The sequence below is a fragment of the Phalangium opilio genome, unplaced genomic scaffold, assembly GCF_054372755.1.
Source record: "Phalangium opilio isolate 3A_F unplaced genomic scaffold, DU_Popi_V2 ptg000024l_1, whole genome shotgun sequence".
In the NCBI taxonomy this organism is placed as follows: domain Eukaryota; kingdom Metazoa; phylum Arthropoda; class Arachnida; order Opiliones; family Phalangiidae; genus Phalangium; species Phalangium opilio.
In genome coordinates, this window is record NW_028324155.1 from 7,912,026 (window position 1) to 7,927,366 (window position 15,341).

Consider the following 15,341-nt stretch of genomic DNA (forward strand, 5'->3'; position numbering starts at 1 on the left):
AATCACTTTCTATCAAACACAAACACGTGGGCGGTGGCGTGGTTTTTGGCGCGTTAAATTTCCCGCCAATCTAGTTTCTAGTTTAAAAACTAGATGGCGACACCGTTATGTTTTTACAACGAATGGGAATAGAGTTCAAAGGTAAAGTCGTCTGATACTCCTATCGCCATTACGCTTTGCCCACGATTTTTCTTGTTCAACGTGAGACAAAGGAAATCAGTTCATTTTGTTTGAGATTAAGCAAAATATTACTATTTAAAGTTTTATTTAGTGAAATAATTCTTCTTAAATCTACGTAAAATAGACTTAACTTCAATCGCTTTCTATCAAACACGTGGGCGGTAGCGTGGTTTTTGGCGCGTTAAATTTCCCGCCAATCTAGTTTCTAGTTTAGAAACTAGATGGCGACACCATTATCTTATTTACAACGAACGAATGGGAATAGAGTTCAAAGGTAAAGCCGTCTGATTCTACTATCGCCATTACGGCATTACGCCTTGCCCACGATTTTTCTTGTTCAACGTGAGACAAAGGAAATCAGTTGAATTTGATTGAGATAAAGCAAAATATTACTATTTAAAGTTTTATTTAGTGAAATAATTCTTCTTAAATCTACGTAAAATGTCTATCGGCGTTCCAATTAAAGTTTTGCACGAAGCTGAAGGCCACATTGTAACCTGTGAAACAAACACTGGGGAAGTGTACAGAGGAAAGTTGGTTGAGGCTGAGGACAACATGAATTGCCAAATGTCTAACATTACAGTCACTTACCGTGATGGAAGAGTAGCTCAACTCGAAAACGTCTATATCAGAGGAAGCAAGATAAGATTTTTAATATTACCAGACATGTTGAAGAATGCACCAATGTTCAAAAAAACGGGGGTCAAAGGCATAGCCCCTACAGCGGGGCGAGGAAAATCTGCTATTTTAAGAGCTCAAGGTATGTATTATACACTTTCCCATTCCCCTTAAGTTTAAAATTTATTCCATATTTGCTTATTAACAGCGGCCAGAGGCAGAGGAAGAGCCAGAACCATATTTCAGAGAAGAAAATAGTCCCAATGGATTATCAAGACGGAATTTTCAAACTTTGGACAACATTCATGAACTCATTGATCACATGTTTCATACTCTTTATTTTCAGTCACAGATATTGTCGTATTTTACATAAATACAATAAATTTGTCTATGAATAAATAATTTTTTTGATTTATCTAATAAAGTTTATTACTACTTCATCATCATAAAATGTTCTATAATATCATTTTGTTCAGCTTCCTCCTTTTTTAAGGCATCATATTGAATGCGTAATCTTTCTAATTGAAGTTTTTTCTCAATGATTAGCCCCTGAAGTTGTTGCTGTTGAGCTTCACGATCTTTTGAAACTGATTTCAATAGGTTTCTGGATCCAATAGCCTGTCAATGAGATGCTAATGTGAGTGAACCTTTTTTTTAAATGACTAGTTTTACCTTCATTTTTTCGCGTTCGACCTCCTGGGCCATAGTATTTATAATTTTTATGAATCCATCAACTGTATTTTGAAATTCGGCAATCTCTAAACATTTTTAAAATAGGAAAAAGTAACTTGTTTCCATGGCAACCAGCCATAACAAATATGAAACTTTAGGTTTTAAAGAATTTAATACTAACTGTCAACAAATTCTTTGCATTCTTCTTTTAATTCTATCGTTTGTTGAGCTACTGAAGGATCTAGGACTCTAATTTTATTTAATTCATCAAAATATAAACCAATTCTTCCTAGAGATTCTTCCGCCATACCTTATTAGTTAACCCTAACGCGACCTCTTGTTTTTTTCTAATCGCGCCAGAAAGCGATTAAAGTGGATTGCGCATGCTCCCAGTTATACCGCTACCTGGCCGACTGGCGGTTGAATTCATGATAAACCACATGTCGTGCAAGTCAGCATCTGTGTTTTTCGGTAATTTATTGTGAAGTGTTTTAGAATTTCTCAGATTTTTAATTATTATTAGTTATTACGTACGTAACAAAGTTGTAATAATTAACTATTACCGCGTGTAAGTCGAGATTGTCGTTCTGAGAAACAAATGAAACTATGCAGTTCAAGGTAAGCCAAGGCCTAGGTCGTCCACTTTTTTATAGGGACTTAACAACTGGCTAGGGGGAAGAGATAGTCTGACGTCACGCAGCCCCTCTCTGGTTGGCATTTTGGCGCGTAGAATACTGTTTCCAACCGTTAGAGGGGATGAAACTGGAGTAAGAGATAGAAGGGTGTGACGTTTCAGGGTCAGAACTGTTAGCTCCCTATACAGTCGTCAAAACTCAAAATAGTGTGCTACCGCGAAGCTGGGGGGGAGGAAACTGTGACGTCAATATTGGGTCCCGAATTTGTATAGCCCAAGCTGACGACGTCTCGCAACTTCCAATATGGTCGCCTGAAAATAAGGTAAGAGATAAGAGCATGTGACGTCACTACAAAGTTCGTGGTAACACACTATAGGCGAGATTCTTCATCTTTGCTCTAATAGTTGAAAAAATAGACAAAAAAACCAAGCGAGAATTTCCCAACATAGTTATTTTATTTTTATAGGAGCAATGGCAACCCCTATTTTTAATTTTTTTTTTTCGAAAGGGTAGATGCGGAACACCGCAAATTTCTAGTTTTGACCTATTTTTATCGTGATGTACTTGCAAATCGGGCTTGCCAATGCTCCTTTAACCTTGTTCATCATTCAGTTACAAACAACGTAGGCATAAAATCTATTATAAAACTATTACATTAAATAAATTAGTTTAGCTTACTATACAAAATTAGTCGTTTTACTTCGAGATTTCGCCTTTTTTTTTAAAAAAAATCTATAAACTTAAAAACTTAACTTGATAAAATGAAAAATCACTGGGGCCTTCGATATGTTACTACTTTTGGCATGTATGTATATAAATAGTATATTTTGGTCACGTGATCAACGAGGCGAATGATTATCAAAGGCTGTCGACAGCGTCCGCCGTTAAATTCATGAGTTTGGTTCTCATGCCGCTTTTATGAAAGGCTATGGCTTTGTCCACCAATTTTATTGACTTGTCAAATATGCTCCTCATTTCGGGGTCAAAGGGCTCGAATTTCAAGCTACTAAGTTTGGAGCGTCGAAAAATTCCGTCTTTATTTTTTAAGACGCAACTGTAAGCCGGCCACGGTACCGTAATGTTCAAAAATCGCATTAACCGTCGCAGTTCTCGGTGTAAATCGCGCACCATGTCCTCGTAGCGCACTACGTGTAAAGGACCTTCGAATTTCAACCAATCCAAAATGGTTTCCGTCCAGTATCGAATCTGTACCGTGACGTAATCCTTCCATACTACCAAATTAAATTAAATTAATCAGTTTAAAATTTATTTACACATTTATTCATTCAATTAAGCTTACTTTTCCCTCTTCTGAATTTTTCGGGGGCCGCGTGCCCCAAATGACCTCCGGCCCTTCTGTTAAATTCGGCTAGTAAAGCCCCGTAAGGATCTCTAACCAATAGAACCGCTCCTTGAAAGGGCTTCCGGGCAGCCGGACCCCATTCGTGCGTTTTAACCAAAGCCACTGATCCATTCATAACGCTTTCGGCCGGGAAACCATACCTTAATAGGGCGAAATCTCGATAAACACTGCCTGTCAGATAACCTGCAAAAATAATTAAATTTAATTAGAATTGATTATAGTCACGTGATACCGAAAAGAATCACGTGTTTTTGTCAGATTAAGGAAGAAGTGACTATATAGCAGGTGTTTTTTGTTAAGAGAAATATGACACTATTATGTATAAATTCTTAGACACGGCATTTTGTCATTTATTTCTAAGCAATTTCCGTCAGGACCTAATGCTTTTGTTTCCTTTAACGTAGAAAAATTGTCTCGTCTAACATAATTATGACGCCTGTAGAGGTTTCCAAACACTTTATGAAAGACAAAAATAAAAAAAAATGACCTAAGTGTATTGCGAGGGAAACAATTTACAGGCGTTCTACGGGAAACCCACGCTTAAGGTTTAAGCCTATATGTCATCTTTCCCGCCTACACCGAAGCTTGGCGGGAAAAACATTTCTATAGGCGTTCTATGGAAAACCCGTGTTAAAGGTTTGCCCCTGTAGGACAGCTACGGGTTTTATCATACTGTATATATATTCAGTTTCAAATTAGGCTTTAGGTATGGGCGGTACCGTTTGAAATATATACGCTTGTCAAACACGTGGATAATTTTCATTTTTCGTTCGCTCGGTTAAGTGTTGCTTAATGAATTTTATTCATTAATTAATTTATTTTTTTATCTTCTGCATGAGCTCTAGTTAACATTAGGGTATAAATCAAAGATTATACGCCTTAAAAAAGGTTGGTTACTAATTGATATAGTTGCCGCGAACCTATAACTTGTATCTATTTTTAGTAAGAAATACTTTTCTAGTTGAATCAAATCGTTATATATATATATATATATTACTTTACTGTCTCTATTTCTATATCGGGTCTATTATATTGGGGAAAAAATTACGGGTTTTTTTCAACCCCCGCTGTCTAACTCGGACTATAAAAGTTGGGGAAAGTTTTACCGAAGAGGAAATAATGGGTTGGACTTTGACATAATTCGTAGAAAGTTAGTGTCAAAGGGTTATACGGAGAAATGTCCCTGCAGAAACCTCTATAGAAAATGTTACTATATCACGTCATTATACTTATGTCGTTTTTTTTATGTTATATGAATGGGAAAAGAACAGATAGTAATAATTTCGGAAACATAATTAAGAGCTCCAGTAATTAAATTTAAAATAATTAATTTTTATACCTTCAGGGGTAGGAATATTGATAAATTTTTGTAACTGCAGAACTTTCACAATTTAAATGTCAAGATTAAACCCTGTGATAGGCCTAAATAATTTTGTTCTCCTTCCAATGGTCCTAACCAGAGCTCGAGCAATTAAGGTTTGAAATGCGGGAACGCGAGCCTCTGAATTTTGAAAACCACAAAGCGTGGGACAAGAAATTAAACATGGATATCGTATATCCACTTTCATATTGAATATTTGCTAACTATTATTAGTAGTTTTACAAATTTGACAGGGGGCACGTGCGTGCGGTAGCTAAAACTGCGTGGCGAAGAATTCTAATTCCAATCTACAGGCGTTACCAACCAATTTGGGGGTGGTGGTCAGTGTAGCCTTAATCCGATTAATCAGTTGAAATGATAGAAGACATTTAGTCTCGTCATAAAAAATTGAAACAACTCCCATATTTTCCGGTTATCTATCTCGTTTGAGCGAAAAATGTCCCCGGAACGCGATTTACGTGCGAAAACTACCAGCGGTGAACGTGACAAACCGCGCAAATTTCCTATAATGTTTTTTGATTTTCCTTAATGGATAATTCGTTACGAACCTAAAGCCCCTTAACTCAAAATTATATCAGAAGTGAGATGAGACCAGAAGTACTGAGCTAACCAAATTCTTCACTCGGCGAAAGTGAATATTCTTGATAACATACGAACGGTTGGCCCTCTAGTGGCGGTTTCTGAATTTCCCCTCCAAAACGTGAGACGCTCGTGGCCGAACTAGATTCAAGCACCCGCGTCCGTGTTTCGCCGCTTTAGGTTGAGGGGAAGGGGGTAAGAAATGTTTTTGGGACTCGACCAATTTTTTTCTCTCTAGCGTAGGCGCGATTGAAGCGGCATAAAATCCTCAAATTTGTTCACTAGCGCCAGGATCTACTAGCATGCAATGCTAGAGCCCTTCACTTCTAGTCTCATCTCACTTCTGATTATATATATCAAACAATTTTAGGCGCTAACCATCCTAACCTCGTTTAGAACGAATTTAATGACGTCTTTTCTCTTTTTTTTTCACGAGTAATTTAAAGTTAATATTTTTAGCAGTTTATTTTTAATAACGTTCCCTGCATGCATGGGGGTTAGTTTTATTTTTGGGTTGGTTAAAATGTAGCATTCTTTTTTATTTTTTTCTATAAAATGTTAAAGCGAGGGAAATTCCGATGAGATAGAAAGTCTCGTATCATTTGCGAAGACAGCACGCCACGCATGCACCTGTTGGGCTGAAGATGTGTTGTGCCATATCACTCATTAAGTTGAGAAAATGGAATTACTAGATTTCCTTAAGCCCGTTTCTAATCTTAAAGGGATATTAGTGCGCTAAAGAAATGTTTTGAATGGTTAGAGAGAATGTTAGGAGTGACTATTACTAGCTACCGTAGTAGTTAGCCCCTCGGAAGGTTTTCAAAAGAAGTCTTTCAAAAGTTGCCAAAATTCTGTTACTATACGCGTTTAATTTTCATATACAATTTTAAAAGGCAACTTGCCAGATAGTTGCCATGGCCACGCGGAGTTTAAAGGTTTAACTATCATTTTAAAAGCTTAATTAACTAACCTGTAGTTTGTTGTACGAGGTATCTTAGCCACGTGTTTCCGGATCCGGGGAACGATGCCAAAGCAACGACGGGTCCGGGTGGTTCGCGAAATCTGGGTTGCAAACATACGCGAAACGCCTTTCTCCTAGCCACTAAAGCCCTTCCATTTTCATCCAATAATTTGGCTACTAAAGAATCCTTCACGTCGAATTTCTTCAACCCTAAATAATTTAGAATGGCCTCCCGATTAGCCATAACTTTTGAGGGTTGTTGGGCTACTTGGTTCTCATTTTTGGGAGGGGATCCCGGTATTTGATGGCCCATTAGCATCATACCAGCTGGTCTGTTAAGTCTCATCCCTTGGTCGGATGATAAACCGTTTCTTAGCTCCTGTTCGGAGGAGGCGTCTAAATGTCTGGATACAACGACGATAAAAAGAAAGATGTAACAAGATAAAACCGTTCCTAAAACGCAAACTGTTATCCTGCGAATACCCCGACTCGTCGAACGGGTTAAAACTCGGCCATTCTCCGAAACTAAAAGTTTACGTTCGTAATAATACGGTTCTGACATTCCGGTGATGAGAAAGAGAGAGAGGTGTATCCCTTATGACATAATCTTCGCGTCTAACAACGTTTACGCTGTTCCGGCCGGCGACGACTCGTATCTCCGGCGAAACCAGACATAACCGATCTAACTAGATCCTTAGACCGACTGAGTGTGAGTGAGACAAACAAAAATTTACTCCCTAACGCTTCAAATTGAGTATCTTTCGATGACGGTATTCTGAAAACCGTGGGAGTTTAACTTTGAAGAATATCCCGCCGTCATGTTTTTCGTTGATTATCTTTTCGCCAAAGCCCGGGTCATTCGTAGGGTGTGGGTGTTTTGGTGAATTATTTCCCTGTTATCGATGACTCGCTCGCTCGCTCGCGCGGGAGAGGCCCTGCTCCGCGCTCTTGAGCTTCTCTCAGCATCCCATCTCTCCGATCCCTAGCTTACTCTCTCTTACCAGACTCTACGGTATGCTCTAGCGAGAGAGAGGGAGAGAAGGGGGACGAACGGTGAAATCGCTCCAGGGAAACGAACGGCGCACGCGTCGTTTTTTTAAAAGGCACAGACAACTTGACTTGAAAGCGAATACGATACTATTTTATAGGTGATTTGCTTTTATAGACTTTGTAGGGAGATGGTATGCGAGTTCAGGTTGAGTTGTCGCTACGTTATCAAGAGAGAAGAATCTCTCGTATAACGTTAGGTTAGGGTTCCCGAAGGGATAAGGGGTTTGTGAGAGACAAGTGGCGAGGGGATTGTGGATTATCCACGGACCATGGTCGTAGGTTTTTAACACGTTGTGTCAAAACTTGTTTTCAATAATGGTCATACTAAAAGGCCAAGCTTTTATTAACGGAAGATTGGTTTAATACGCGTGGAATATTTTATATGAGATGAACTACATTTGAGAGTCCCGAAGGTATTTCCACATAGAGTGTGGGAATATAAGTTTGGGTTCTAATAGATTGGGATGGAATTATAGGCGAAAAATACACCATACTTCACTTCCGCGATGCTTAACAGTAATTTTAGGGTACTTTTAGCCCTGCTGCTTAAATTCCCATCAGACCCTTTACTTTACTAATATATCTTTCCCACGGTAATTTTACCCCATAGGATCACCGGGGTTACGCAATCATATAAGCTAAAAAAACAAAAAACAAAAAGGAACATTTTTTTTATGTTTCTAAATAATCAGGCTGTTTTTCCTGGGATTTAGGGTTTTGTTGGGGACATTTTGGGAATCTATTTGCATAATAGAAACAGCAGGGGTAAAAACAATGCCTGATTCATTCATCCATTATCATTAAGTAGGTTTAGTAAGTTGGGTGTGCCTATAATAACATCGTTTTTTTTGGACCCCCCCCCCCCCCCGCACAGGAATAATGATGACTTATGGGTGATGAGTATCCTATGTGGTTTGTGGTAAATGACATTCATAATTAAGGCAATAAAGGAAAACACAAATGATTGGAATATAAAATGTACTTTTTTATTAGGAATAATTATATTGTAATACTGGTTTTTTTTTGTAAATAATTTTTAGTTGCTAGAACTAGGTGATTCACTTGAAGTGTTGGGTTTTTTAGGTTCATTTTTAATTGTCATTTTTTGTGTTTTTTTCTCAATTTCGTCTAATTTTCTATACCTTCTGATGTCAAACATGACTTTATCTAAACGGGCTACTCGTTTGGGACCCGCACTTCCTGAAATTTAAGTTAGAAAGTTAAGATTTTTACGATTGTTTAAAAGGAAAATAAACTTGCCAGGAGTATATCTTCTTCTAGGTGTTATTTTAGGGGACGGTGTTCCAGTTTCCGGCCCCAAATCGTCAAAATCAAACTCGTTTGGCTCCATTCTGTATTGTAATTAAGATAATTTTAATTGGGTTGGGATATTGAAGAATTTTATCATATTGGTGCTTACTTTTTGCTCATTCCATCTTCAAAATCTGATGGTTTACGTTCAAAACTCTCTGAATCACCAGAGTGAACACTTGGGGATCGCCTTCCTGGGCATTGCCATTCTAGTTCTAATATCCCTTTCTTTTCTAAAGTGGTGTATAACCTTATGATATCTTCCGGTTTCGGTTCCCAAGTACTTATTGACATTGTTACGGACTTATGACGGGTGTTTGAAAGCTAAGCCTCGGCTATCATCAACCAAAATGTTCAAATCTTATTGATTTTATCGCTAAAAATGGTGTTTTCGCGTAATAAATTGTTTATTAATGAATTATTCTTCGATAATTACTAGTTTTAGAGTTAATTTATATTTTAGAACTATTTAAATTAAACATTTTAGGTTTAACTTGTCAAATTTTTCCTTATGCGAACATTTTTTGAATAATAAAAGCAGACGATGAAAATCAACCAATACGGACTAAGAATCTATAGAGTAATGGCAGCCCTCTGCCTTCGACTGTATTAAGCTCTATGGGGAAATAACATGGGGTGCCATTAGTCTATTGCATTGTTCTCTGATTGGGTAAAATTTGGCACGTGATCTTTTTGGATGAAATTTGAATTTTACAACGGTGTTTTCTTAAACGGTCGTTCCCTGTCGATTATGAAGCTGCGCTGTTTTGTAAACAACCATATTGAACCGTAATAACTAATTTTTAAGTTAATATTAATGCGAAATTAGTTATTCATTGTATTGTACGAACACTTGGAGATAAATCTGGTTTAATAATTGAGGAATTTTAAGCTGAAAATAAAAAATGCCTGTTAAAGTCGCTGTTCGAAGTAGACCTTTAAATGAAAATGAACAAGCAAGTTGCGTAGAAATAAAAAAAGAGGAAAATTCGGTCATAGTTGCCCAAGAAAAATTGTACAAATTTGACCATGTTTTTGATGAATTTACCACAAACACTGATTTATATGAGGAATGCATCTCTGGGGTTGTTGATGACTTTACTTTGGGTAAGTTGAAGGTGGAATTCATAAACGTCGTACCCGTACGCAACGCAATTTAGTACAGGCGAAGGCAGGGCGTCGTGCGCGAAAGACAAACGTTTGCGCACGACGCCCTGCCTTTGTCTGTACTAAATTGCGTTGCGTCCGACCTTTATGAATTCCACCATAATTTACCAACATTGAGCGTTTTCTTCAAAGTACAATTAACGAATTTCTTCCAGGGAGTAACGCCACTGTTCTAGCTTATGGTCAAACAGGGTCGGGGAAAACCTTTACAATGGGCACTAACTATAGCGCCAAAGATTCCAATCTAATGGAATCCAAAGTTGGAATAATCCCCAGAGTTTTAAAGGATTTATTTGAAAAGATTGATAAAGACTCTGTAGTTGAAATATCCTTCTTGGAGATTTACAACGAGACTATTCAAGATATTTTAATGTCAAACCATCAGATAGTTCAACTTCAAGAGAGGAATAATGTCGTCAAGTTGAATAACTTGTCCTCAATTAAAGTCTCTAATGTTGAAGAAGCCCTGGAGTTGCTAGAAATAGGCAGTATCGCGAGAACCACAGGCGCTACTGCTCAAAACTTGCATTCCAGTCGATCTCACGCGATATTCATTGTTAATTTGACGAAAATCATCGGAGAAAAGTAGTTAATTAATCAAGTTTTTAAGTACTTTTAGACTGATAATCAATCAAAAGTACTTAAAAACTTTATTTTAACTTAGAAAAAGCGCTTTTAAACTGTATCTGGTTGATCTGGCTGGTTCTGAAGGCATTCGTAAATCCAAAACTGATGGCCAACGTAAACGAGAAGGAATTAGCATTAACTTGGGTCTCCTTAGTTTAGGAAAGGTCATTTCTTCACTCTGCGTCAAAAATCCTGGACATATACCATATCGCGATTCAATTTTAACTAGAATGCTGAAAGGTATTCCTCTTATTGAAGTGACCTTTAAACTATCATTACCATAATTACGTTATTGGTGTCCTAGATTCAATCAATGGAACCAGTTCAACTCTTATGATATCTTGTATCAATCCTGACATTTCTAGTATGACAGAAACAGTTGATACCCTTCGTTTTTCAAGCAGCGCGATAAATATACCAAGCATTACATTAAATCGCCCCTCATTCTCAATGGGTAATGCGCCATTGCCATCCAAACATTGGGAAGAAAACATTAATGTCAATTAAATTAAATTAAATTAATCTAAATTCAACAGAGAATAATCCACTCCGATCTAAACTGGATCAACTCCCACCAACCCCTGCAAATTTAAGATCACTCGGTAGTCTTCCTCTTTTGACTTCAAGTACTCCAGGCGCCATTAACCCTAACACTGGTCATCAGGGTATCTTTAGCCCTGAAGGAATTTCAGGGTTTTCCGCCATTAAACCTATTCAGAAACCACCAATTTTCGCTGTTCCAAAAATTCCCCCCAAATTACCCTTTCACGAGAAAGAGAGATATAATAATGACTTCTCGGGTTTAATTAGGTAAACTTTAGTACTTTATAGTCTTTATGTTTTGATAAGAACATTGTTCACAACTTCACAGTCCCATAGCGAGAAAAGTTCATGGAATGCTTGAAAAAAGTTTAATGAAAGGATTAGCTACAATTGAGAAGAGAAATAAAACACAAGCGAGGATCATTAAGAATAAAACTGAGAAAAGGAAATCTTTAGAAGTTATTACAAATACGTCAACTGAATCTTTATCGGCAAAGAGAAGAAGAAAAGCTAGGAAAGCTTCCCAAATTTTAAACACCACATTCTCTCCAATTAAAGCATCTCCGGAGAAAACTCCAAATACAAATTCCTCAACTACAAAAATGAATGTTACATTTTCTCCAGTGAATTCTTCCAGTTTTAAAGAACAAGAAATGCAACAAAGTGTTGCCGATGACGAAGACACTTTTGAACTTACACTGCCTTCAAAGAGTACAATTACTTTTACTTAATTTGCAGTGTATTAATTTATTTATTTGCAGTTTTGAATGACTCTCTACTATGGTTTTAGAGAGAAAATTGACTGAGGAATTGAATTTGAAACACAATTCTGCGCAATTGAAAGAACGCGGAAGAATTGAGCAAATTGATGATATCTACAGTCCATTGGTGAAAAAAGTAACATCAAGGATGGAAATGACAATTTATCCCGAGATTGAAAAGAGAATGAAGAAAATGATGATGAGAGAAAATGAGAAAAGAAAGTCGCCTAGATTATTAAATAATAGTCGAGAAGAAAAAATTAATAAGCTTTTGCACAATGAAAGAAATTGCTTGAATTTGAAATTGCAAGAAAGAAGGATTCTTGATATTATTAATTACGGGTCAACTAAGGAACTTAAATCGCTGCCTTGCATTGGAGAAAAAACTGCTCAGGTTTGGCGCAGAAATTGAGATGGAGGGTTATGTGAAATGAATCAAATAATATGTAACATTCCCCTTTCCTTTCTTTATAGATCATTATTACATACAGGAATACCAAAGGAACACTAAAAAATTTACAAGATTTGAAACACGTGGCTACACAGAAAAGCTTTTTATCGCGCTTTCTTAAAGCGAATTGCTTGGAAATGCTCATTGAAAAATGATCCTAAATTGTGTGAAATGAAATACAACATCATCATCATCATCATCATATATATTGTTTTTTTTTGTGTGTTTTTATTAAAATAAAATTGTCTGTTTTATAAAATTAAATGTTTTTAATCCAATCCTTCTTGTTTCCCTTTGACTGCTTCTTTAAATCGTTCTTCTAGAAGTGATAACTCGCTAATTAAATCGGTAATTGCGTTGGTGAAAGCTTCTTGAGGGGCATAATCAGGTGTTGTTTGCACCCTCAAAATGAATTTGTATTCCAAAGGATGAGGGATTTTGTAACCAGCAAATAAAACGTTGGGGTCTTTGAGAAGTTGCCTGAAAAGTTCAAATTATTAGTTTTAATCGTCATTAATTTTTTGTGATGTTGATTCGTTTAGATACATTCTAATCATGTTTCCCAATGTATGATCCTCTTTGTTTACTGTAAACAATGCCGCATTGGGTACTTTGGTATCCTTTTCGATGGTTATTCTATGGAATTATGTAAATTAGGATTAAAATAAAAGAGGAATTTGTATAAAAATGTATTATAATTACTTTTTTTCACCATCGAAAAGGAGAAATGACTCGAATGCCGGTGGAGCATTCATTATTCGGCGATTTCTTTTGAAGTTTTGATGTACCGAGGCTTAACTTTGCTTCTTTTGTTCTATTTATTTCAAAATCGATGAGTCACTCGGCCAAATTTTTCCTATAATCTTTTTATTGGCTGAAAGCCTGTGACGTCACAGCCATCTATTCGAGTCACGTGACCATTTTGTCGCGTCATCGGCCATTCAACGTCCGTCGGCTTTTAGGCTTGGAACATTTCGTAAGCGTGGCCGGAGTTTTTTAATTATTTAAGTTTAAATACGGTTTTATTAACTTTTATTTAATTATTTTCAATAGAATCATGGCGGATTCCAGTCTGGATAGTTTCTTCGCTAAAAAAGATAAGACTAAAAAGTCTAAAAACAAGGGAAAATTCGTGACCTCGGATTCGTTAAGCCTTGGCAATCAAAATGCCAAAAAGGGGAGCGAAGAAAGTTATAGAAAAAATGAGAAGGCCAACAAAAAGGATAAGGACAATTTAGGAAATACGAATAATTTAATATCTTCATTCGAAAAGGTATGTGTAGTGTTAATTTTAATCAAGTTTTCAGACCCTTTAAATGGCGAAACATTTGCATAGCCTGATGAAGAATGGAAAGAAGTGGAGGATGAACGTGAAAAGGATTATTCAGGATTAAGAATACAAGCCCTATCCTTAGCTGATAGAGAAAAGGAGGAAGAGTTAGCTAGAGAACAAATGAATCAAGATGGTGATGGAGATGATTCTAGAAACAATGAAGGCCCGCAAGGACCTTGGAAGATATCTTCTGGTAAGTTTGTTTGTTTGTTTATTTTTAGTTAACGATCATTATGTAATAAGGGAAGGGTTTTGTAGGTGCTTCGGAAAAAGAGGAAGATGATGAAATTGATGAACCCGAAGAAGAAGAGGAAGTAGAAAAAGCTCCAGATACTGCACCAAAGGCTTACGTTCCACCTGGGATGAGAAATCAACTAAATAATCCAACACCTACCTATAGCCAACGGAAATATGGGAAAGCCGCAGTACCTGAAATGGATAGTGAAATTCATTTCCCTTCATTGGCTGCTGTCTCAGAATCGGACAAAAAGGGAATCAAGAAGTAAGTTCGATTTAAATAAACAAACTACCCTTACTAATTAATTAATTTAATTATTTATCTTTTGTAGTGATGATAGAAGTTTTCAATCTGTTACACGTGGATCTAAAAATATGGGTGACCTTAATCAAGGGGCCCTTAAAGTTGAAACGGGAAATAAATATTCGGCTTTAAGGCAAAGAGACTACAGTCATTAGGAACTTGTTTTAGGGTCTTTAAATTACGGAATTTAAATAAATAGGTGAAGAAATATTGATTGAAATTCGACAGAGAAGAGAGAAGTTTTAAAGACTATATGTTATCAAAATATGATATCATTCTTTTTTTCAAATTGCTGAAAAATTGAAAGAAAAAAACCTGTTTTTGAAAAAGTATATCTGAGTGGTACAAACAAAAGCCACGGTATTTGACAAGATGAATTGATTGATTGATTGAAAAACTTTGATTACGAAAATAAATTAAATAATAAATATTCATCTTGTTAAGTACTATTTTTGTAGTTGTGGCCTTTTGTTTTATTCCGACTTATTAAAACATTTCACTAAAGCGTTTATCAAACAAACAAACAAACAGAGATTGGTGAAAAACAAAAATATATAAACAAAATCATAAGAATAAGAATACAAAACAAAACTAAACTAAAAAAAACAAACCCAAATGCAGTTAAATTAAATTAAACAAACAAACAAACAAAAAAATTGAAAAAATAAATAAACACAACAAATTGTATAATTTTATATAAGTGGAAAAAGCTTTTAAAATGACAGGTAAACTGATTAAATTAAGTAGTAAATAAATAAATAAATAATTATAGCTAGGGTTAAATTTGTGTACATGTTGCCTTAAAAAATTAATATGTAAAGTAAACTAAAAAAATTAGGGTTTAAAACAAATATTAAAAAGAAGACTGTATGTGTTTAATATTAGCCTGATTATAATTAATTAATTAGTTAATTATTAATAGCCAAAATTTAGGATTATTGGATTATATATATATATTCCATTTATTTTTGTTCTTTATTAAAGGCTTAGGTAAGGAGAGAAAGAGAGAGTGCCCCTGTCGTCATCGTTTCTACAATATTCCAAAATTAAATTTACAAACAAACGATGAATTTTTTGATTATTTATTATTGAAAACCCAGGAAAAACGTTTTTTCCTCTTTTTTAAAATCAAGAAGATTTTGAAAGGCTCTCCAGTTAGGATATCATT

The 15,341-nt window shown here is 36.0% G+C and overlaps 7 protein-coding genes across 7 annotated transcripts; 3 read left to right on the forward strand and 4 right to left on the reverse strand.

The window, feature by feature from the left end:
• Positions 1–465: 465 nt before the first annotated feature.
• SmD3 (small ribonucleoprotein particle protein SmD3) lies at positions 466–1,249 on the forward strand. Its single transcript, XM_089868404.1, has 2 exons — positions 466–940; positions 1,007–1,249. Exons 1-2 carry the CDS (start codon positions 622–624, stop codon positions 1,054–1,056), a joined length of 369 nt encoding a protein of 122 aa, XP_089724530.1. The 5' UTR covers positions 466–621; the 3' UTR covers positions 1,057–1,249.
• On the reverse strand, positions 1,016–1,823 carry IFT20 (intraflagellar transport 20). Its single transcript, XM_089868403.1, has 3 exons — positions 1,652–1,823; positions 1,471–1,556; positions 1,016–1,416 (listed from the first exon to the last, which is right to left on the reverse strand). Exons 1-3 carry the CDS (start codon positions 1,776–1,778, stop codon positions 1,231–1,233), a joined length of 399 nt encoding a protein of 132 aa, XP_089724529.1. The 5' UTR covers positions 1,779–1,823; the 3' UTR covers positions 1,016–1,230.
• Positions 1,824–2,568: 745 nt separating this feature from the next.
• LOC149692599 (WSCD family member AAEL009094) lies at positions 2,569–7,368 on the reverse strand. The gene is made up of 3 exons (XM_089868387.1): positions 6,399–7,368; positions 3,406–3,651; positions 2,569–3,337 (listed from the first exon to the last, which is right to left on the reverse strand). The coding sequence occupies exons 1-3, from the start codon at positions 6,949–6,951 to the stop codon at positions 2,964–2,966; spliced, it is 1,173 nt and encodes a 390-aa protein (XP_089724513.1). The 5' UTR covers positions 6,952–7,368; the 3' UTR covers positions 2,569–2,963.
• A 1,035-nt stretch (positions 7,369–8,403) lies between these two features.
• On the reverse strand, positions 8,404–9,292 carry Pa1 (PTIP binding protein Pa1). Its single transcript, XM_089868402.1, has 3 exons — positions 8,860–9,292; positions 8,700–8,791; positions 8,404–8,639 (listed from the first exon to the last, which is right to left on the reverse strand). The coding sequence occupies exons 1-3, from the start codon at positions 9,042–9,044 to the stop codon at positions 8,476–8,478; spliced, it is 441 nt and encodes a 146-aa protein (XP_089724528.1). The 5' UTR covers positions 9,045–9,292; the 3' UTR covers positions 8,404–8,475.
• Positions 9,293–9,471: 179 nt separating this feature from the next.
• Positions 9,472–12,577, forward strand: LOC149692601 (uncharacterized). The gene is made up of 8 exons (XM_089868359.1): positions 9,472–9,857; positions 10,073–10,502; positions 10,582–10,784; positions 10,849–10,998; positions 11,081–11,354; positions 11,416–11,798; positions 11,878–12,242; positions 12,323–12,577. The coding sequence occupies exons 1-8, from the start codon at positions 9,656–9,658 to the stop codon at positions 12,452–12,454; spliced, it is 2,139 nt and encodes a 712-aa protein (XP_089724485.1). The 5' UTR covers positions 9,472–9,655; the 3' UTR covers positions 12,455–12,577.
• On the reverse strand, positions 12,506–13,142 carry Polr2J (DNA-directed RNA polymerase II subunit RPB11). The gene is made up of 3 exons (XM_089868405.1): positions 13,002–13,142; positions 12,846–12,935; positions 12,506–12,779 (listed from the first exon to the last, which is right to left on the reverse strand). Exons 1-3 carry the CDS (start codon positions 13,052–13,054, stop codon positions 12,569–12,571), a joined length of 354 nt encoding a protein of 117 aa, XP_089724531.1. The 5' UTR covers positions 13,055–13,142; the 3' UTR covers positions 12,506–12,568.
• Positions 13,138–14,830, forward strand: LOC149692603 (protein CDV3 homolog). Its single transcript, XM_089868397.1, has 5 exons — positions 13,138–13,275; positions 13,353–13,572; positions 13,636–13,825; positions 13,891–14,134; positions 14,202–14,830. The coding sequence occupies exons 2-5, from the start codon at positions 13,357–13,359 to the stop codon at positions 14,326–14,328; spliced, it is 777 nt and encodes a 258-aa protein (XP_089724523.1). The 5' UTR covers positions 13,138–13,275; positions 13,353–13,356; the 3' UTR covers positions 14,329–14,830.
• Positions 14,831–15,341: the final 511 nt, after the last annotated feature.